Consider the following 23,555-nt stretch of genomic DNA (forward strand, 5'->3'; position numbering starts at 1 on the left):
ATTTCTGGTGAGTATGCAGGCCACGGAAGAACTGGGACATTTTCAGCTTCCAGGAATTGTGTACAGCATGATCATGCTGAAACATGAGGTGATGGTGGCGGATGAATGGCACAACAATGGGCCTCAGGATCTCGTCATGGTGCATTCAAATTGCCATTGAATAAATGCAATTGTGTTCATTGTCCGTAGCTTTTGCCTGCTCATACCATAACGCTACCATGGGGCACTGTGTTCACAACGTTGACATCAACAAACCATTCGCCAACACGACGCCATACACTTGGTCTGCGGTTGTGAGATCGGTTGGAAGTACTGCCAAATTCTCTAAAATGACGCTGGAGGCAGCTTATGGTAGAGAAATGAACATTCAATTCTCTGGCAACAGCGTATGTATGTGTATATATTTTTTTCATTCTCCAGCGCTGGTCCAATAAAGTTGTTTATTTTCGAACACTTTTGCATGGAATTATTACTTTCTCTTAACCTTTTTATCTTCAACCTAGACAGCTGCTAACACTGGACAGACTTCCTAAAAGTAAGTTAGGCTGGCTGAGTACACTGAGTAATTTATATAAAGACCTAGCATTAGTGTAGTAGACCAACTTCTGTCCAAGAGGTTGTGGATAGTAATGTCATTTTATATCAGAATTGGTCTTAAGTGGCATGTCCCATTAAAAGTTTTGATTTGAGGTAAGTAATTTGAGATCAATCGGAGTAAATAGAGAATAAAGGCTGGATGGAGATTTATATAACTTCTCCCTGACTGATAAATTTGACTTTATCTTTTACATTCTTGTCGCCTCAGATTGTATGCTGCTGTCTTCTTAAATCTGCACTCACGTTGTTCAGTAGTCTAGACGTACCATGTAATTACAAGACAGATGGCTAATGGGGCCTAATATGACTCTGATTCATGATGGATCTATTAATGTAATTAACCGGCTAGAGTAGAGCTGACCTGATTTATACGGTACAACACTAGTATTTGGTTAAGCATGGCTGTGTCCCCAATTGCACCATATTCTTGATATAGTACACTAGTTTAGACCAGGGCCCATATGGCTCTAGTCAAAAGTAGTGCACTATATTGGGAATAGGATGCCTTTTGGGACATGTCCCATGTCGTCATTACCCTGCAGATTAATATCTGTGATTCTCTGAATTACAGTTCCACTTGGCTTAATTACTCATGTCCCCACACCATGTTAAGATGTCTGACTGCTCATGAACATCACAATAATTTACTCAATCCCCAGTTCAAAGTATTATGGATTTAATTGGGCCAAGATAGACGTTGGCGATAAAGACAATTTAATTATTCAAATGCAAGCGTTTTCTCGTAGTTGAAAGGCAGGTTTACCACCACACTTCACAGATCCACAGTATATTGACACTGTTTTAGTTAGCATGTTGGTGAATGGGCACTTAAATGTGAGCAATTTAGACTTAGGCTAACAGATGAAACTCTGCCATGTGTTAAGGGATCGGACCCCTTTTTTCCATTTTTGCTTAAAATGACATACCCAAATGTAACTGCCTGTAGCTCAGGATCTGACGCATGGATATGCATATGCTTGATACCATTTGAAAGTTAACACTTCGAAGTTTGTGGAAATGTGCAATTAGTGTAGGAGAATATAACACATTAGATCTGGTAAAAGATAATACAAACAAAAAAACATGCAGTTTGGGGTCACTCTTTTCAATGGGTTTTCAGTTCCTATCGCTTCCACTAGATGTCAACAGTCTTTAGAAATTGGTTGATGTTTTTCCTTTGTGTAATGAAGAAGTAGGGCAGTTCAGAACGAGGGTCGAGTGGAGTGTACTGTTTTTGTTAGAGGCGTGTGACCTGAAAGCTCGCTCCACTTTGTTTTTATCTGCTGTTGAACGCAGTTTATCCCTTCTTAAATTTGATTGATTATTTACGTTAAAAAAATACCTAAAGTTGTATTAGGAAAGTTGTTTTAAATGTTTGGACAAAGATTACAGGTAACTTATTAGATATTTTGTAGTCATGTTGTGCGAGGTGGAACCAGTGTTTTTCTGGATCAAACGCGCCAAATAAATGGACATTTTGGATATATAACGACGGAATTAATCGAACAAAAGGACCATTTGTGATGTTTATGGGACATATTGGAGTGCCAACAGAAGAAGCTCGTCAAAGGTAAAGCATGAATTATATTGTTATTTCTGAGTTTCGTGTCGCGCCTGGCAGGTTGAATTATGATTGTCTGTGTTTGGTTGATGGGGTGCTGTCCTCAGATAATAGCATGGTTTGCTTTCACCGTAAAGCCTTTTTGAAATCTGACATGTTGGCTGGATTAACAACAGGTGTAGCTTTAATTTGATGTATTGCATGTGTGATTTCATGAAAGTTAAATATTTATAGTAATTTAATTAGAATTTTACGCTCATGTCACCAGATGTTGTCAAACCGATCCCGTTAATGGGATTATATCCATAAGAATTAAGATCTTAATGAAAAATGTCCGGTCCATGTATGTATGCATAGTATCAGCGAGGAAGAGGCAAAACGAGATATTTCACTTTTGCCAAAATCTGTCCTAAATAAGCCTAATACGTTTCTATGGGCTTATTTTGTGCCTAAACTTGTCGCCTGCCTTCCCACCTTGGGCCGACTCCCGTTGTTAGGGTGGAAACATAAGCATCTTGTCATTATATACAGATCTCTAATAGTGTTTTCTGTCGGTCGGGTCATTTAACTGTTTTATTAAATGTAACTGTTTGTTCAATTTGTAAGTCGCTCTGGATAAGAGCGTCTGCTAAATGACTTAAATGTAAATGTAAATGTTGACCGCTTAATGAGGGTCTGTTAGTCATTTGCATCCCTAATTTATATTTTTGTTCAGTGAATATTACTATATAAAAATATTATTTTCCACTTTGATGGAGAACTAACACAATCATAGTGAATTTCAGCTAACTACTCAGCAAACACATTGCGTAACTGTTTTACTGTCATTCTATTCATAATTTTAAAGGAATAATCTACAGCCACTTTGCTACTTGATTTCCCCATTGCAGGTCACGGTTTCAATGCTAATGTAGAATCAGCAAAAGTGCTGGTCTAACCCTGCCACATGGAATTATTACGTTGTCTTAACCTGCATTCTTTCAACCTATGCAGCTCTGAACCACTGGAGTGGTTGGCTGACTGGCGGTTGTGTTACCTTGTCGATCGTCCCATTGTCCTCAGGAGGGAGTAGAGTATCCTGGGCAGGGGGTGGAGGCTGAGGGGCATCCTGTGCTCGGAGGCAACAGAAAAGCGCTTTGAAGATATTCCGGCTCCGAGGCTTCTTTGGGGAAGATTGGTTCACCTGGCCTAGGGAGAGAATGAACAAATTAATATTAACACTTGGAGAAATGTGTAAATAAACTCATGGAAGGAGAAACCCCATATGGGCCATCCCAAACCTAGACTAATAAGAGATAGTGTTGTTATATGGGATTAAAGGACAAATATGTAATCCCCTACAACCTCCCCCTTGCCCCTAAACAGACATCTCTAGGACTACATTAATTTGCACTCGTGAGTCTTCCAGTCAATCTCAAATCAGTAACAAACACCCACCCACAACATGTAGGCCTACAATAACTGACACCTCTAATTGGTACCAACCCTTTTGTCACCCTTTCTAATAACCAGTATAACCTTAGGGCTGGTTTCCCAGACACAGATTGAGCCTAGTCCTGGACTAAAATCTTATTTCAATTAAGATTCTCCAATTAGCATGTTTTTTAAGTCCAGGAATACGACAAATCTGTGTCCAGGAAACCACCCTGGCCATAATGTGCCTTCCGTATCCCTCTCTAGAGGAGAATCCTGTTTCCACTAGAATAGATCCATCAGGCCTGGCCTTTACCAGGGCTAATAGATCAGAGCAGAAAGGAAACTGATCCTGCTCTCTGTATGGGTCTATTTCGGCATAGCCACAGTTCACCGGGCCTGATAGAAGAGGAGGGAGTCGGCTCCATTTACACACTCAGGCATCGGAGGCATGAGAAGATATAAAAAGCCACAGACTGACTCCCAAAAAGCATCCTATAGCCTATGTAGTGCACTATGGGCCCTGGTCAACGGTAGAGCACTAAATAGGGAATAGGGGCCATTTGGGACACAAACAGACTCAAGAGGAGGCTAGTCAACAAGCGCTGATAAACATATAAAAGGTGTAATATGTAGAAATCGCTCTGCCATTTCCTGGTTTCTAAAACTCTAAGTTCGCCTTATTTCAGTTGGTGACAAAAAAAGCAATGCATAGTGAAGAGGATAATTGTACCATCTAAACCGCTGTGAAATGTATTGTCAATAAATACAAATATTGTATTTTCAGCTGTTTGAAGTTTGTGTACAAAACTAAAAGTGGCAAAACTAAACCGGAAGCATAGAAATAGTGCACATAGAACAGATCTACTGCTTCTGAGGCTTGCTTTCAATGAGAATGACATCTATAACTCACATTTCTATGTGAATTTGGTCAGGTCACCCAAAAAGTTATATATTGCAGCTTTAATGACAGTTAATGTATTTTATTAGACAAATGCCAACATTGCTATTAATAGTAACTACCAGGCTCCAGATTTTTATATCGTCATACCATCCTTCTCTCATGTCGGGATTTACGGTATTAATGGCTTAGTACACAAGGGTTACCAAAAAAAAGACCATTGGGCATCTTTTACCAGAATGCTAACAAAATTAGCACAAATAATATCAAATTTCTATGTAGGCTGCTAGCTAAATAAGCTAACAGGTGCAAACTAAAATAAACAAATTTCAAAGACAGGCAATCCAGCTAACAAAGGAATACATGTATAGGTAGGAGCTACAGAATGTCATTTTAGTTGAGTTTGGACATTTACAAGCAAATGTGAACGAGAGATTGTGGAAATTTTCAAAGTTTTAAAGCATGCTTTTCTGAAGGAAGAACAGTAGTGTGTACACACTGTGTGGAGTCTGGGAGTTCTTAGGGCAAAGGCCCTGCCAGCTCAGCTCCCAGCTCCGAGAAGATGGGGGAGGAGCAGAGCAGAGAAAAATCCCAAGGAAATCAAGCTGCAGTGGCAGCTGTACAGATCAAAGCCCTTTGGATGCGTTAAGTCTCAAACACGGCAGAAAGCTAACAATATGATGCCCTTACTAATTCAGCCATTTAATTAAATAACTAGCAAGTTAAACTTAGGGGTCACAAATGCAGAATTCTTTGTTTTTTTACACAGGAAATAAAATATTAAAACGCTACAGAAATATCTTGATGCATTTTGTAAACGCAGATCTAAAATGCTTCTTATTGTAATTTCTGGTTGGCATCAAACTCATTTTGTGCTTCAGTTGCATTTCCCCACTCACATGAGAATTCACAAACAAGCATTCCATCAGCAGACAGCACCCTACAAAAAAACACTTAATATACACTGCTCAAAAAAATAAAGGGAACACTTAAATAACACAATGTAACTCAAAGTCAATCACACTTCTGTGAAATCAAACTGTCCACTTAGGAAGCAACACTGATTGACAATAAATGTCACATGCTGTTGTGCAAATGGAATAGACAACAGGTGGAAATTATAAGCAATTAGCAAGACACCCCCAAAAAAAGGAGTGGTTCTGCAGGTGGTGACCACAGACCACTTCTCAGTTCCTATGCTTCCTGGCTGATGTTTTGGTCACTTTTGAATGCTGGCGGTGCTTTCACTCTAGTGGTAGCATGAGACGGAGTCTACAACCCACACAAGTGGCTCAGGTAGTGCAGCTCATTCAGGATGGCACATCAAGACGAGCTGTGGCAAGAAGGTTTGCTGTGTCTGTCAGCGTAGTGTCCAGAGCATGGAGGCGCTACCAGGAGACAGGCCAGCACATCAGGAGACGTGGAGGAGGCCGTAGGAGGGCAATAACCCAGCAGCAGGACCGCTACCTCTGCCTTTGTGCAAGGCCACAAATGTGCATGTGTCTGGTCAAACGGTCAGAAACAGACTCCATGAGGGTGGTATGAGGGCCCGACGTCCACAGGTGGGGGTCGTGCTTACAGCCCAACACCGTGCAGGACGTTTGGCATTTGCCAGAGAACACCAAGATTGGCAAATTCGCCACTGGCGCCCTGTGCTCTTCACAGATGAAAGCAGGTTCGTGACAGAGTCTGGAGACGCCGTGGAGAACGTTCTGCTGCCTGCAACATCCTCCAGCATGACCTTTTTGGCGGTGGGTCAGTCATGGTGTGGGGTGGCATTTCTTTGGGGGGCCGCACAGCCCTCCATGTGCTCGCCAGAGGTAGCCTGACTGCCATTAGGTACCGAGATGAGATCCTCAGACCCCTTGTGAGACCATATGCTGGTGCGGTTGGCCCTGGGTTCCTCCTAATGCAAGACAATGCCAGACCTCATGTGGCTGGAGTGTGTCAGCAGTTCCTGCAAGAGGAAGGCATTGATGCTATGGACTGGCCCGCCCGTTCCCCAGACCTGAATCCAATTGAGCACATCTGGGACATCATGTCTCGCTCCATCCACCAACGCCACGTTGCACCACAGACTGTCCAGGAGTTGGCGGATGCTTTAGTCCAGGTCTGGGAGGAGATCCCTCAGGAGCATGCCCAGGCGTTGTAGGGAGGTCATACAGGCACGTGGAGGCCACACACTACTGAGCCTCATTTTGACTTGTTTTAAGGACATTACATCAAAGTTGGATCAGCCTGTAGTGTGGTTTTCCACTTTAATTATATGTGACTCCAAATCCAGACCTCCATGGGTTGATACATTTGATTTCCATTGATAATTGTGTGATTTTGTTGTCAGCACATTCGACTATGTAAAAAAAAAGTATTTAATAAGAATATTTCATTCATTCAGATATAGGATGTGTTATTTTAGTGTCCCCTTTATTTTTTTGAGCAGTGTATAAAACACAACAACCCTTGTCACTACATAGCTGGACTCAACTGATCCCGCTTTCTCTGGTTGTGCCATTTACAAACAGGTCTGAGGAACTACAGTAAGCTTCATAATGTAAAATAATGTGACAGGTGAAATGAAGAACGTGGTCTGCTTTGTCTCCTAACGTATTGCACAAGTTGACTGCAGGTATTTACTTAAAGTAGCTACAAATATTAAAACGTATTGAAAAACCTTCGCATGGCTATTTCCATACCCGGTATACCACCCAAGCCTACCAGAAGGTGTAAGAGGAAATCCCCCCAAAATTGTCAGATTCCAGCCACCCAAGCCAGACTGTTCTCTCTGATACAGCATGGCAGGTGGTACCAGTGCACCAAGTCTGGAACCAACAGGACCCTGAACAGCTTCTACCCCCAAACCATAAGACTTTAAAACAAGACTGCTAAATAGCTAATCAAATAGCTACCTGATCTTTTGCACAAAGTATTACACTGACACCTCAACACACACACTACATATGCACGCACACATACACTGACACCACACACCCCCACCACATACATTGCTGCTACTGTCTATCTATCCTGTTGCCTAGTCACTTTACCCCTACCTACAGTACATAGCTACCTCAATTACTTCTGCACATTGACTCAGAACTGGTACTCCCTGTATATAGCCATGATATTTTTACTAATGATTTTTATTTGTTATTAATTGTGTATTTATTCCTTGTCACCATTTGTATTTTATCTTAAACTCTGCATTGTTGGAAAAGGACCCTTAAGTAAGCATTTCACCTTTAGTCTACAAAGCATGACAAATAACATTCGATTTTGATTTGTTTTACTCTGCACCAAAAACAGGCTGGAATTGAAGAAGTTGTTGAGTATGCCAGCTCTCTGAGCGCAGCTACTCCAGTTAGGAGAAGAGAAAGAGATGAGTAATTTGTCATTCAAATATATTTAACATGCTCCCTCCTGGATGAGGTGAACACGTGTACACACACTTTGATGTGAATGCCAAGCAGTTTGAGAATGGTCCTCTCACTTAGAGTTAAATGATTACTGAAGTTGCAATAGGCCACATGGTTGGTATGAATGTAAACAGTGCAGGTGTAGTGTGAGGGAGGCAGTGGGGAGTCACAGCGAGGCGCTACTAGCCACTATCTTAATTGAAGACTACAATCTTGTTGCTTGCCCTCATTACGCACGTCATGTTTCTCTAAGTGGAACATTTCAACACTTATAGAGACAGTAAGCAGATTAAGCATGGAAATGTAGACTAAACATATTAGATAGGCTATTAAAAGAAATAGGATAGAGCCACCTGAAACAGGAGCTAGTTGATTTTAAACTCATGTCTGTGTAGAATTCTTTAGCCTACATATCACTCCCACTTTGTGATACAAATTCAGTTAATACTTTCCCCGTCCTTTATTGTAACCATTTTCTGTTCTCTGCCCAGTTCAGGTTAAAGATGCTACACCTAGAATTTCTCAGAATCCCGCTCCCCACGCAAACCTAGGTTAATTGCAATACTAGCCTGCATTCAAAACAACCCCCCCCTCCTGCATCCCATTTACACTTAACATTGCAGACTCACGCTTGAGCCTTTTACTTTCAGTTGTCCACCAGCTTCAGCTGTAAAAACTATATTTTTTATAATTGAAAATATATTTCACAGCGATTTAGATGCAAGAATTCCCTACACTATTCAGTGCTTGTTTTCTCAGATTAAGCTAACTGAAATTGAGCGAACAGTGTAGAATTGGAGCAACCAGGAAATTACATAGCAATTTCTACATTGGTGCTTGACCCAATTTCCACTAGATAACACAGACAAGGTCAAAACAAGAGGTCGACCGATTATGATTTTTGGATACCGATTATTGGGGGACCAAAAAAGGCCGATACCGATTAATCGGACGATTTTTATTTATAATAATGACAATTACAACAATACTGAATGAACACTTATTTTAACTTAATATAATACATCAATAAAAACCCATTTAGCCTCAAAGAAATAATGAAACATGTTCAATTTGGTTTAAATAATTCAAAAACAAAGTGTTGGAAAAGTAAAAGTGCAATATGTGCCATGTAAAAAAGCAAACGTTTGAGTTCCTTGCTCAGAACATGAGAACATATGAAAGTTGGTGGTTCCTTTTAACATGAGACTTCAATATTCCAAGGTAAGAGGTTTTAGGTTGTAGTTAATATAGTATTTATAGGACTATTTCTCTCTATACCATTTGTATTTCATATACCTTTGACTATTGGATGTTCTTATAGGCACTATAGTATTGCCAGTGTAACAGTCTAGCACCATCCCTCTCCTCGCCCCTACCTGGGCTCGAACCAGGAACACATCGACAACAGCCACACTTGAAGAAGCGTTACCCATCGCTCCACAAAACCCGCGGCCCATGCAGAGCAAGGGGAATAACTACTCCAAGTCTCAGAGCGAGTGACGTTTGAAATGCTATTAGCGTGCACCCCGCTAACTAGCTAGCCATTTCACATCGGTTACACCAGCCATTAGGCTGATAGGCTTGAAGTCATAAACAGCGCTGTGCTTGTGAAGAGCTGCTGGCAAAATGCACGAAAGTGCTGTTTGAATGAATGCTTACGAGCCTGCTGCTGCCTACCATCGCTCAGTCAGACTTAATTATAACATAACACACAGAAATACGAGCCTTTGGTCATTAATATGGTCGAATCCGGAAACTATAATTTAAAAAACAAAACGTTTATTATTTCAGTGAAATACGGAACCGTTCGGTATTTTATCTAACGGGTGGCATCCCTAAGTCTAAATATTCTTGTTACATTGCACAACCTTCAATGTTGTCATAATTACGTAAAATTCTGGCAAATTAGTTCGCAATGAGCCAGGCTGCCCAAACTGTTGCATATACACTGACTCTGCGTGCAATGAATGCAAAAGAAGTGACAATTTCACCTGGTTAGTATTGCCTGCTAACCTGGATTTCTTTTAGCTAAATATGCAGGTTTAAAAATATATACTTCTGTGTATTGATTTTAAGAAATGCATTGGTGTTTATGGTTAGGTACTGTCGTCCAACTATTGTGCTTTTTTCGCAAATGCTCTTTTGTTAAATCATCCCCCGGTGTTGCATCGATTATATGCAGCGCAGGACACGCTAGATAAACTAGTAATATCATCAACCATGTGTAGTTCTAACTAGTTATTATGATTGATTGTTTTTTTTACAAGATAAGTTAGCAACCTACCTTGGCTTCTACTGCAGTCGCGTAACAGGCAGTCTCCTTGTGGAGTGCAATGAGAGGCAGGTGGTTATTGCGTTGGACTAGTTAACTGTAAGGTTGCAAGATTGGATCCCCTGAGCTGACAAGGTGAAAATCTGTCATTCTGCCCCTGAACAAGGCAGTTAACCCACCGTTCCTAGGCCGTCATTGAAAATAAGACTGTGTTCTTAACTGACTTGCCTCGTTAAATAAAGGTATTTATAAAAAAAATAGGCCAAATCGGCACCCAAAAATAACAATTTCCGATTGTTATGAAAACTTGAAATCGGCCCTAATTAAATCGGCCATTCCGATTAATCGGCCGACCTCTAGTCAAAACAGCTTTCCCATTTTGCCCAAATTAGTTGGCAAATATCACAGCCAATCCCAACACTGGCGGGTAAGTAACACTGAAACACAATCATTCCACTACTACTGCAGATATATTATGGACATTTTCTGAAATTACAATGTTAAAATTATTTTTTAAATCCATCTTTTAAGGCCTGTTTCACACTCAGTGTCTGAGATCCCCCTCGTAACTTATATCATACTTTTGGACAGCAGGCCTAGCCTATCAGTAGATTTGGATTTCCCAACTAAACTCATCAACCCAGTTTTATCCAACATATTCTCAACTACAGGCATGAAGCTGCTGCAAAGTACACTTCCTGTTCTACACTAGAACTGGGTTCAACTTCACAACTGAAACTCATCCTACTGTCCACGTCCTGTCTGTTCCCTACAGTGCACATGACTACTGACAATGCTGTCATAAGCATGTTGTCTCCAATCTTACCTTTTCATAACAGCCTTTTCATAGTGTTTGAGAATGTTGAATGGATACTTTTACAGCCATGAGTGACAAAAAGCTTTCAAGTAGGGCTAGGCGATATATCTAATTAATTCAAATGTATGTTTTTGCATGGTATTCCAAATGCCTGTATAGCAAGAATCCCCAAAATATGTTTACATTTTTTTATATTAGTGTTTGTCTGCATATTCTCATGTTGTCTTTTTGGTCTGGTCTCCTTTGCTCCATTCTGTGCATTCTCTCTGACAAGCGGTTTTAACTCGGTTTGGTCCAACAGAAAATCAGTCATATGGACACTGAAAGACATTATTTTACTATAATAGAGGAGTAGTTAACCATTCTAACGATACCCTTTGTCAACTCCTCAAATTGCGTACAGAGCAGACTACTAAAACAGGAGTATCAATGAAAATTGATTCTGGAAAATTCATGCTCAGTTTGTCTCTAGCTGTCTAGTCTGTTTTATAAATGTGCAACAAGCATAAAACAATTATATGGAATTGGCAACTCGTTCGCATTCTGAGAAATAAGGTAGGCCACTTGATTTCAGCATCTGAACAAAGTGAAAAGGCGACGGAGACGGACAGAAGGATGTGCTCATAACAACTCAACTGTTCTACCTTGTTAGCTAGCAAATAGATCCAAGTTGGCTAAACTTGAAATATAAAGATTAGCTGGCACATGGGCTTGTGCTTATGAGATTGTTTAGGAGACCTGGGTTCATTTTCTATGTCTGCTACAAAAAAAAGTAATGTGCATTATGAATGGTTCTGGTTAAATGTTCAACAAAAATTGCATTTTCATAGACAGATTTTAAAGCCACATCAGTGAATATTGCAAAAAGCAGGTTAAACAGTCTTTATAATTAAAGTATTATTAGAAGGCTTATATGTAAAGCCTAGGTATAATTTCACAAGCCCATTAGACGATTGCTGACGGTTTGAAAGGCAGTGTATTTTACCCTTAATTGTACAACAAAGCTTAGAGCTTTTTATCCCGATAGATAGCTAGCTCGAAACCAGTAAAAGCATTCCAACAAAAACAGTGATCATGATGACCGCAGACCAAACATGGGAAGTTAGACAATCACAGTACCGTGCTCTCATCGCAAACTGAAAACAAGTCTGTCACCCAGAATGCTTCACACAGAGGAATCATATCATTCCACACAGCCTTGTCTTGAAGTGCAACTAACCCCCTAAGCCATACCCCAATAACAGAAGTCAAGGAATTTACTCCGACTCTGACATTTCTTATCCCCCCCTGCTCAACAGGCCATCCTCCAATGTAGCATCGTGGTATGCCTACATTGCTAAGAAACAAACTTCCCCCTCTTTGCCTGTGAGATGTAGGCCTATCTGTGCAGGACAACAAAGGAAGGACAGTTGACGATAACGCGCAATAACATCCACCCACCCACAAGAGCTCAAGACAATCTGAAAAACAAACATGGAGTTTCCCATCTGGACCAGACAGGGCCTTTAATCCAGTTCAGAGACAGAGCATAAAAAACACACAATGCCTTCATATCAGCTGCACCATCTCATTCCAGGCTTTTGAATGTTTATCCTTGTCTTATGGGGTCCTAAAGACAGTGTAGTTACATGGTGGTATGTCTGTGTTATACTTTCAACATATGGGTAGGGGTGAAGTTATCTGAAATGAACAAACATGCTTATCATATACAGCCATCATGACCATCTTTCCTGTCTGTGGCATTAACCAGATCTTATGTTGACTGTCTGTATTGCTTAGCAAAATTAACAACAAAAGTTTTTGTTTAAAAAAAAAGTAGGGTGTTAGGTGACGCGACAAACAATGGACGCTATGCAGAATTCTACAAAAAACAGTGAACAAATCTGTTTTCACTAAATGTCAATGTGTTCGCCACAAAATACATAAATCATCTGAAAAAATGTGGCACTTGTTACTCATGTCTAAAAATCGTAATACTGTATGTTATGATATTTATAGGATATGAGCCCAAACGTAAATCAACTGCCATGCTAAGAACATTCAAATCTGAGGGACAGCCCCTTTTGTGAAATCCGCAAAATCTGTGTGTTCATTTGCTCTATGCGATGGGTATTCTTCAACCTAAAGTAAGATTGGTGTAACATTGTATTGCCAAAAAGTATGGGAAAGTCATGATAGCATATTTCACGGTAGAGGTCTGCGTGGGACTGATTTGTTCATTCTGCTATCGCTGGACCTGCAGCTTTTCATACCGCACCTGCTGGCTTTCTGTCCGACTCCCACCCTCTACCGCAAGAACTGGTCCTTAACCCAACCGCAGTCCCGCAATTTTATTTTAAGTTTATGTGAGGCAGCTTACTTGCCAGGCATGGTCCCATCAATTTTGCACCCGATATGCAATATCAAAATGCGCAAAATTAACCTAGGAAATAAGTTTTAAATTACCAGATTCCGACGCGGCCCATTATTAGGCTATCAAATCAATATTTATTACGCATACAAAGCAGAAAGACGACCATTTCACAAACATATTCTTATCCCAAAGTTGTCTCAAGACTCCCTGCTCCCACCCCGCAGCATGACAAATGCCGACTGCGCAGCAAAGATCTCCGTCGGGTCCTGCGGAAATGCAGCCCGTTAATTTCACGAACATCTTTTGACTGAAATAAGGTAAAACTTTTTCCTTTGCTTCTGCCATTCAAATATTTTGAGACACGAAAATTAAACGTAGCAGATTCCAAATTAGAGTTTTGTAACTACGTTGAGGCATGGGTTGTCAGGGATTGGTCCAAATTAACGTCTTAACCCCCGTTTCTATGACGAGTTCTAGCTTGCTAGCTGTGTGGGAGTGCCTGACGCCGTTCGCTTAGGCAACGAGTCGGGCGAGAAGCAGCGTGGCTGTAATTGTGCCAGCTGCGAATTTTGTGATTGACGATTTTATTCTTTCAATTAAAAACTAGCAGAATTCCGTGGCCACAGCCCTACAATTGATAAGAACATAGCAATACTAACCAAAAATAGAACCAACAGGTTGGGATTATATGTTTCTTTAGCTGAAATAAAATATACATTTTCCATATGCGCAAAAAGCTTATCTCCCTCATATTTTTGTGCTAATTTGTTTACATCCCTTTTAGAGAGCATTTCTCCTTTACCAAGATAATCCATCCACCTAACAGGTGCGGCATATCAAGAAGCAGATTAAACAGCATAATCATTACACAGGTGCACCATGTGCTGGGGACAATAAAAGGCCACTAAATTGTGCAGTTGTCTCAGACAACCCAATGCCACAGATGTCTCAAGTTTTCAGGGAGCGTGCAGTTGGCATGCTGACTGCAGGAATGTCCACCAGAGCTGTTAACAGAAAATCGAATGTTAATTTCTCTATGTCAGTATGTTCAACCGGCCTCACAACCACAGAAAATGTGTAAGCAACGCCAACCCAGGACCTCCACATCAGGCTTATTCACCCTCCAGCATAGTCTATCACCAGCCACCCGGACAGCTGATGACTGTGGGTTTGCACAACCGAATAATTTCTGCACAAACTGTCAGAAACGTCTCAGGGAAGCGCATTTGGATGCTCACCAGGGTCTTGACCTGACTGCAGTTCAGAGTCATAACCAACTTCAGTGGGCAAATGCTCACCTTCGATGGCCAATGGCACGGTTTCAACTGCACCAGGCAGATGTGGGGACAATAGGTTTGCTGATGTCAACGTTGTGAACAGAGGGCCCCGTGGTGGTGAGGTAATAATATGGGCAGGCATAAGCTACAGACAAGGAATAAAATGGCATTTTATCGATGGCAATTTGAATGCAGATACCGCCACGAGCTTCCGAGGCCCACTGTCACGCCATTCATCCACGGCAATCACCTCATGTTTCAGTATGATAATGCACACCATCATGTCGCAAGGATCTGTACACAATTCCTGAAAGCTGAAAATGTCCTAGTTCTTCCATGGCCTGCATACTCACCAGACATGTCTCATGATTGAGCAAGTTTGGGATGCTCTGGATTGAAGTGTACGACAGCGTGTTCCAGTTCCCGCCAATATCCAGCAACTTCGCCCAGCCATTCAAGAGGAATGGGAGAGCATTCCACAGGCCATAATCAACAGCCTGATCAACTCTATGCGAAGGAGACGTGTGGTGCTGCATAAGGCAAATGAAACACCAGATACTGACTGGTTTTCTGATTCCTTTAAAAAAAAAAGTAGGGATGTGTATGTGACCAACAGATGCATTTAGGTATTCCCAATCACGTGAATTCCATAGATTAGCACCTAATGGATTTATTTCAATTGATTGATTTGCTTAAATGAACTAACTCAGTAAAATCTTTTTGAAATGGTTGCGTTTATTTTTCTTCAGTGTAAATACCAGTGAATTGAAATTGTGTCCCATCTATCCTTCTCTGCAACTGGCTAGCAGGCAACTCACTGTCTCTTCTGAGCCTAGGCTAATTATTTGCTCAAAATGGTGCAGTTCATCTTATCACAGAGTAACTCATCAAAACCAAAAATAACATTACAATGTAACTCAACTCAGTTTTAGGCTTACCTTAGAAGTAAGCTGTAACTAGACTAGTAGCCTTCTATGTTACAGTTTATACTTAGTGAGAAGTGTGTGTCTGTGTTAGACTTTTCAGCATTACCACACACACAGCCTGTGTTGGGGGCTGTGTGTATGCAGGTGGCACAGGGTTGGGTGTATTATTTGGCACTTTAGGTCTAATCAGTTAAGCTACTGAATACAGCCTAACAGTTACTAATTGGTCATCATTATTATTATTACTTAATCCCAATTGTATGTACTCTGTTACCACCCCCTGCAAAAAACATCAATATATGTTAGTATGACCAGCTTACTTTAAATGAGTGGGCTTAACGTGCTGTATTTTTCAAATTCCTTACAAACTAATTACCATATTAAGTAACTAATTTGCATAAAATAGTATACAAATATTTGTATTCCTACTTCATAAATTGCTACAAACTCAGTCTTGCATAAAGATATGTTAATAATGACCACTCTATCTTAAATTAGTCATAAATTACTGTAATACCACATTTTAATTGAATAAATTAATTTAATTTGGATCATCTGTGTTCTACATCAGCCCTGAAAATGTTATAATAATATAACCACCCTATCTTGAGACACTGAACAGAATGTGTTGAATTTAAGAATCCAGACAGGTGATTAGGTGCCATTAATGACAAGGGATTAATGTTGACATTTTCCAATAACTTGAAAATAAGATCTCAGCCATGGTAAATCCTATCATCAAGAAATAGTGTTCTAAGAAGCTTCTCTATAAAAACATGGAATAGAAAGTAGAATACCAGAGGCAAAGTTTTATTTTGTCCCCTAACACCCTAATAAAAGGAGTCTACTTTGACAGATATTTGCATGACAGTCCATGAATGAAGACTGTAGTTACATCCATGCCAAAATATAAATTATTTATACAAACTGATATGACAAATTGCAAACAAAAGTATGCAATCTGACGGTCTGAACAAATAAAAACGATCAGGCACATTCCAGACATTACAGTACTTCTAGGCGGTCAACACTTGTGTTTCACAGCTTTTCAATTATACAAATATTTAAAATCTATGGAGTATCTGGCTGACAATATAGGCTAGAATCGATGGTTTGCATAATATTAGCCAACAAGACAGTAGTTTGTAAGTTTGCGGTTAAAACAAACAAACAAAAACTATCCAGATGTTCGCTATCCCTGACTGATATTATCGTCTGCGCATGAATAGCACTAACTCGCTATGTTCTATTATTTGACTCGCGCGCTGAATGTAAAATGGACACCCACACAGTGGGCAAATCTGATTCAGTACATCCAGCAGTTGGGATATATCCAGGCCATAACCCAAATGTCCGAAACACATTCAACAAGAACCTAAATAAAATGTTGTTCACATGACAAAACCAACTCAAACCTGTCCTTACATTAATTAAATAGACTGGCGTGTAGCTATTAGTATGCTACGAGCCTAGTAGCAGCCTCTTGCTTGCTAGCTACCAGTTGGCTAGCTAGTGTCCGAGTCAGCTTCAACAAGATTATATTTAAAAGTGATCACACCGCGCCAATAAACCCGAGGATTTACCTGTCTTGGACGGCAGTTGACTATCTTCTTTCTGCACTTGAGTGATAATAGAACTTTCCATCTAACAAATGCACAGCCCCTCAAAGTCCAATCCGTTCCCCCAATTCGCAGGTAGCTACTTTCAACATTCAGCTAGCTGGTTAGCAATTGCGCTTACCAACCCGTTGGTATCCTAAAATATTTAGATAAAAACGTTTTTTCTCGTGGCAATTGCAGCTTGCTGCCGCTATCTTTCCACGTTCAAGCTACCCAATTTGTCTCATGCATTTAACACGATGTATATTATTGTAACGCCAAGGTCCCCACTGACAGCTAGCTAATACTAAGCAAGTCCTCGCTATTGCTCCAACATGGAGAATCCAGGATAAAAAAGCAAAACAACCGAGGGGAAATGGCAGGGGCCGGTTTCAAGTTCCCCTTACTACTGATAAACAACCCTGACGACCATAATCTCCAATAAGAAAGCGGAAAATATATTGGTAAAATAATTGATTACATTGGTCCAAAGTAAGAATAGGTGTGTCTGATTAGTAATGGATTGTTTTCGTTTATCGAATGCTTTGTTTTTTCTCTTCTGGGGATTTCAGGGGCGCCTTGAAACTGCTCGTCGTCGCGGATTGGATCTCGTAGAAGTGGGAGTACCACAGGCATTCTTCTCAACCCGCTTCGTCCTGAGCGCATTCCTGTGTGGTTAGTGCTATCTAGAACCCATTGGAACGTCCCTACTCTAAACCAACCCTTACCCCTAATCTTAACCATTTTAAATTCAACATTGGACGTCCCAAGGATTCCGAAATAGCAACGATTTCCTGTGTTCGCTCATAGCCTCATCAAATATACTGTATTATCGATATAGCATGCAAAACTGGTTTGATATCCTAAACTTATTTATTTAATTGCATATTTACATGCTAAATATTATTTCAAATGCTCTTTATTTATTTTACAGTAAATGTATGTATATGACGTATACATATGTGGTTGAAACCTATTGACAAAATGATCACCAACTATCTGCAGCTACAGAGAACAAAGGAATAAATTACTACCATGTAAAACATGTGAACTAAAGACTATAAAGGCAGCATACTTTTTCGTTTTGACCATGTGCATCACCAATCTTTTCGTTACAAACCACATTTTAGATTTATCATATAGGCTAAAATTAGCTACCTCTTTACATTTCAGTAATTTAGAAGAAGGGCGATTTACAGGAGTAATTTGGGTTAAGTGCCTTGCTCAAGGGCACATCAACAGATGTTTCAACTAGTCGGCTCGGCATTCGAAACAGCGACCTTTCGGTTAGCCGTTAAGAATCCTAAAGCATAATTGAATCACTCAGACCGGGAGAGGCACGGATCACCGATGACCAGTAATTAAAAATTATCATCAGTCATAACAGTAAAATAAAACAAAGCCTTTGCTGAGGCATTCAGTATTTTATACATTTCTTATCAACTAGTTATCTTGCCTTTGATTGATGGCCTATATTATATTTTCAACCTAGAGTATGATTGTGGTAATGGGAGTATATAACATATTATAACACTTTATTTGAAAATATCTGCAAATAAACTGATTATAAACATTATGTACATTATTATGCAATCTTAGGTACATTATTATAAATGAGTGTTTGAATTTGACATGAATAACGTTTAAAAAAGAAGTAAATACAGTGCACTCAGAAAGTATTCCCCTGGACTTTTTCCATTTCTTTGTTTTGTTACAGCCTTATTCTAAAATGGATTAAATAAATAAAAATCCTCAATCTACACACAATACCCCATAATGACAAAGGGAAAACAGGTCGTTAGAAATTTTAGCAAATGTATTAAAATAAAAAAACAGACACCTTATTTACAAAGGTATTTAGACACTTTGCTATGAGACTAGAAGTTGAGCTCAGGTACATCCTGTTTCCATTGATCATCCTTGAGATGTTTCTACAACTTGATTGGTGTCCACCTGTGGACATGATTTGGAAATGCACACACCTGTCTATATAAGGTTTCATGGTTGACAGTGCATGTCAGAGCAAAAACCAAGCCATGAGGTCAAAGGAATTGTCAATAGAGCTCCAGGACAGGACTGTATCAAGGCACAGATCTGGGGAAGGGTCCAAAAACATTTCTGCAGCATTGAACGTCCATTCTTAAATGGAAGAAGTTTGGAACCACCAAGACTCCTTCTAGAGCTCTCCGCCCAGCCAAACTGAGTAATCAGGGGAGAAGGGCCTTGGTCAGGGAGCTCTAGAGTTCCTCTGTGGAGATGAGAGAATCTTCCAGAAGAACAACCGTCTCTGAAGCACTCCACCAATCAGGCTTTTGTGGTCGAGTGGTCAGGCGGAAGCCAGTCTTCAGTAAAAGGCAAATGACAGTCCGCTTGGAGTTTGCCAAAAGGTACCTAAAGACTCTCAGACCATGAGAAACAAGATTCTCTGGTCTGATGAAACCAAGATTCAACTCTTTGGCCTGAATGCCAAGTGTCACATCTGGAGGAAACCTGGCACCATCCCTATGGTGAAGCACAGTGGTGGCACCATCATGCTGTGGGGATGTTTTTCAACGACAGGGACTTGGGAGACTAGTCAGGATCGAGGGAAAGATGAACAGAGCAAAGTACAGAGAATCTTGATGAAACCTGCTCCAGAGCGCTCAGGACCTCAGACTGGGGCGAAGGTTCACCTTTCAACAGGAAAACGACCTTAAGCACACAGCCAAGACAACGCAGGAGCAGCTTCCTTCAGATCCTCTTGTGGTATTATGTATGCATGTAATGAGACCTCAAAGTCCAATATAATAACATGTCCTAGCTACTCGGTAGCTCATCATATAAGACACTTCTAGCCCCTTCTTAATGGTATCTGTTGCTTTTATTACATGTCTTACTACTCGAAAGTCACCTTTATTCTCGCTCAAAAAACTCCTGTGGCTTATTTTTCAAATGGTCATGTTTCGTTTCTAAATGTCTGCTTATGAGTGAAGGTTTCCCGCGAGAGAGTAATGGTTAATGTGATTGGATGTTAATTATTTGACTAGGCTACCTGTATTTGACATTGTGTTGTTATTTCGCTGAACACTAGATAATAGTATTTTATTTTGGCAGTGAAACGAGGCTACTCAGGTGAGAGAAAAAAACTCACTTGTTGAAAAATATAAACATACTGTTGGAAAATGTGAAGAAAAAATACATTTTTTAAAAGTGAATCACATTTTTATTTGGCGTACCCTCGACAGCATTGCGCGTACCACAGTTTGGAAATACCTGGTCTGGAGGATTAAGAAATGTAGAATATCTGTTATATTGGCAATCACAGAATCTTTGCAACACCACCTGCAAAACAATGCAACACCAGGCAGAAATGTAATTAATCTATAATGATGGTATGTTTGCATATGGGTCTGTTGGATTTTAAAAATTTTACTAATTGTACTAAGCGATTAAGATATTGAAAGTGTTCACCAGCTGATAAAACACAGCTGGAAAATAAATGTATCAAATTAAAACAGAAAACAACATGCATAACAGAAATGTCAGGAAAAAGATTAAACAAACAGCAAGTAAAGAACACAGGAAGTGTGGTTTTTTAAAAGATAAAAAGCTCATGAAAAAACAGCAGTGTGAATAGGCTGCAGATAAGAGCTATACATTAATTATATGAATTTGATTGTGATATACAAAAAAAATACATTGTAGCAAATAATAAATAGGCCAACATGTCTATAGTTGACACCAGGATGAAATATGTTTTCTATATGTTGTTTCATCAGGGCCTCTGAGGACTAATGTAATGGACTAAACTTTCACATGTAATGTCTCACTCTCTGACAACATACTCTTCCAACAACCTGTGCCTGATCAGCAATACAGTGTGCTGTGCATTGTGCGAGGTACTGCTTGGCCTTGAACTATAGATTAGCCTATACATTGACCTATAGGGAGAGAGACTGAAGAAAGCACACGTGCAGGCAGGAATGAGGTAACAGGGAAACCGAAGGTTGTGATACTGGATGCCCATTGGTTGAATGTGAGGAATTTATGGAAAACCTATACAGAGGTCACGTGATCCTCAGGGTCTGGCAGGAATGAGGGGGCTGGAGAGAGGGAGACAGGATAAGCAGAGAACACCAGAACTCACAAGGGTGGGGCAGGCTGACACACATAACGAAGCTAACTAAAACAGTGGTGTAGAAATACTACACAAAATACTACACAAAGCTGTGGCAGGATGGACACGTGTAGTTGGCATATCAGGGTAATCGCCCACTGTACTCCATGCTTCCATTTATCTCTCAACCACATCGTAGGCCACAAGCTGAACTCATTTAAGACAAGAAGTGAAGGCACCTCCTGTACCATGTGATTTGCAGGAAGATGCCTGTTCCCCCTACTCCTTCCCATCTTGCCCCATCTTGCCCCGAGGTGGCCTCAACCATAGGGCCGTTTCCAGGAAAAGGGTCCTAGAAGGCAAACTGTGACGCCTGGGCTGAGCGAAACAGGGGGATATGAGAGAGGGAACGATATAGAGAATGTGAGAGTGAGGAGAGAGAGACAGCCCACAAGAGAGGTGTAGTGAAAAGAGGTGATGAAACAAGAGAAGCAAACAAAATTGCCCAAATGGAGAGAAGGAAATAAAAGGCGCGAATACCCTCCCATCTTACATACCTCCCAAAACAATCTCACTGCCCAGCAGTGCAGACTGCTCACTTTGGGATAATTGGCATTTCATTGAAACAAACCATCTGTAAAGTACACAAGTCGCTGTACCTGTAAAATGGTATAGAGCAGGTAGTACGTGCAATGCCGTCGGCGGTACACCAAATAAAAACGTGATTCTCATTTGAAAAATATATAAACTCAGCAACAAAAAAAAACATTCCTTTTATGGACCCTGTCTTTCAAAGATAATTCGTAAAAATCCAAATAACTTCAGATCTTCATTGTAAAGGGTTTAATCACTGTTTCCCATGCTTGTTCAATGAACCATAAACAATTAATGAACATGCACCTGTGGAACGGTCATTAAGACAATAACAGCTTACAGACGGTAGGCAATTAACTTCTTGGTGACAGGGGAGCATTATTGAGTAGCTTGGATGAATAAGGTGCCCAGAGTAAACTGCCTGCTACTCTGTCCCAGATGCTAATAAGTGTACCTATCGTGAAAATTACTGGTCTCTCTCATCTTTTTAAGTGGGAGAACTTGCACAATTGGTGGCTGACTAAATACTTTTTTGCCCCACTGTATATGCATATTATTAGTAATATTGGATAGGAAACATTCTGAAGTTTCTAAAACTGTTTGAATGATGTCTGTGAGTATAACAGAACTCATATGGCAGGTGAAAACCTGAGACAAATCCAACCAGGCAGTGGGAAATATTTGTAGTTTCATTTAAGTGATTGCCTATCCAATATGCTGTGTCTATGGGAACAGATTGCACTTCCCAAGGCTTCCAGCAGATGTCAACAGTCTTTAGAAAATTGTTCGAGGCTTCTTTTGTGGAAGGGTGTCGAATAAGAGCTGTTTCAACAAGTGGACTAGGCTGAGGCCAATCAGTTGTTTACTGCGCGGTCACACGGGCGCGCCGTTCCTTCTTTTTCCTCTGTAATGATACGCTATTGTCCGGTTGGAATATTATTGAAGATGTGTTATAAAAAAGACCCTAAAGATTGATTGTAAACATCGTTTGACATGTTTATACAAACTGTAATGGAACTCTTTTGACTTTTTGTCTGGATTTTGCACTCGCGCATTGTGCCTTTGGAATAGTGAACTAAACGCGCAAACAAAACGGAGGTATTTGGACATAAATATGGACGTAATCGAACAAAACAAACATTTCTTGTGGGAGTCCTGGGAGTGCATTCCGACGAAGATCAGCAAAGGTAAGTGAAGATTTATAATGCTATTTATGACTTTTGTTGACTCCACAATTTGGCGGCTATGGTTTGCTTTTGTGGCTGAACGCTGTTCTCAGAATATTGAATATTGTGCTTTTGCCGTAAAGCTTTTTTTAAATATGACACAGCGGTTGCATAAAGAACAGGTTTATCATTAATTCTATGTAAAACATGTATCTTTCATAAAAGTTTATGATGAGTATTTCTGTTATTTGATGTGGCCCTCTGCAATTTCTCTGGATGTTTTGGAGGCATTTCTGAACATGGCGCCAATGTAAACTGAGGTTTTTGGATATAAATATGAACTTGATCGAACGAAACATACATGTATTGTGTAACATTGAGTCCTAGGAGTGTCATCTGATGGAGATCGTCAAAGGTTAGTGATTAATTTTATCTATATTTCTGCTTTTTGTGACACCTCTCTTTGGTTGGAAAATGGCTGAATGCTTTCTGTGACTAGTTGCTGACCTAACATAATGATATGTTCTGCTTTCATAGGAAAGCCTTTTTGAAATCTGACACTGTGGCTGGA

The 23,555-nt window shown here is 40.2% G+C and overlaps 1 protein-coding gene across 1 annotated transcript in view; it reads right to left on the bottom strand.

Annotated features, from left to right (window-relative positions):
* Positions 1–17,644, bottom strand: part of LOC115141171 (carboxy-terminal domain RNA polymerase II polypeptide A small phosphatase 2-like) — a 31,122-nt gene extending 13,478 nt beyond the window's left edge. The window contains 2 exon segments of the mRNA XM_029679881.2: positions 3,195–3,346; positions 17,114–17,644. Of these exon segments, the coding sequence (XP_029535741.2) occupies positions 3,195–3,346; positions 17,114–17,174 (213 nt within the window). The 5' untranslated portion in view covers positions 17,175–17,644.
* Positions 17,645–23,555: the final 5,911 nt, after the last annotated feature.

Source organism: Oncorhynchus nerka, linkage group LG2 (genome assembly GCF_034236695.1).
Source record: "Oncorhynchus nerka isolate Pitt River linkage group LG2, Oner_Uvic_2.0, whole genome shotgun sequence".
NCBI lineage: Eukaryota > Metazoa > Chordata > Actinopteri > Salmoniformes > Salmonidae > Oncorhynchus > Oncorhynchus nerka.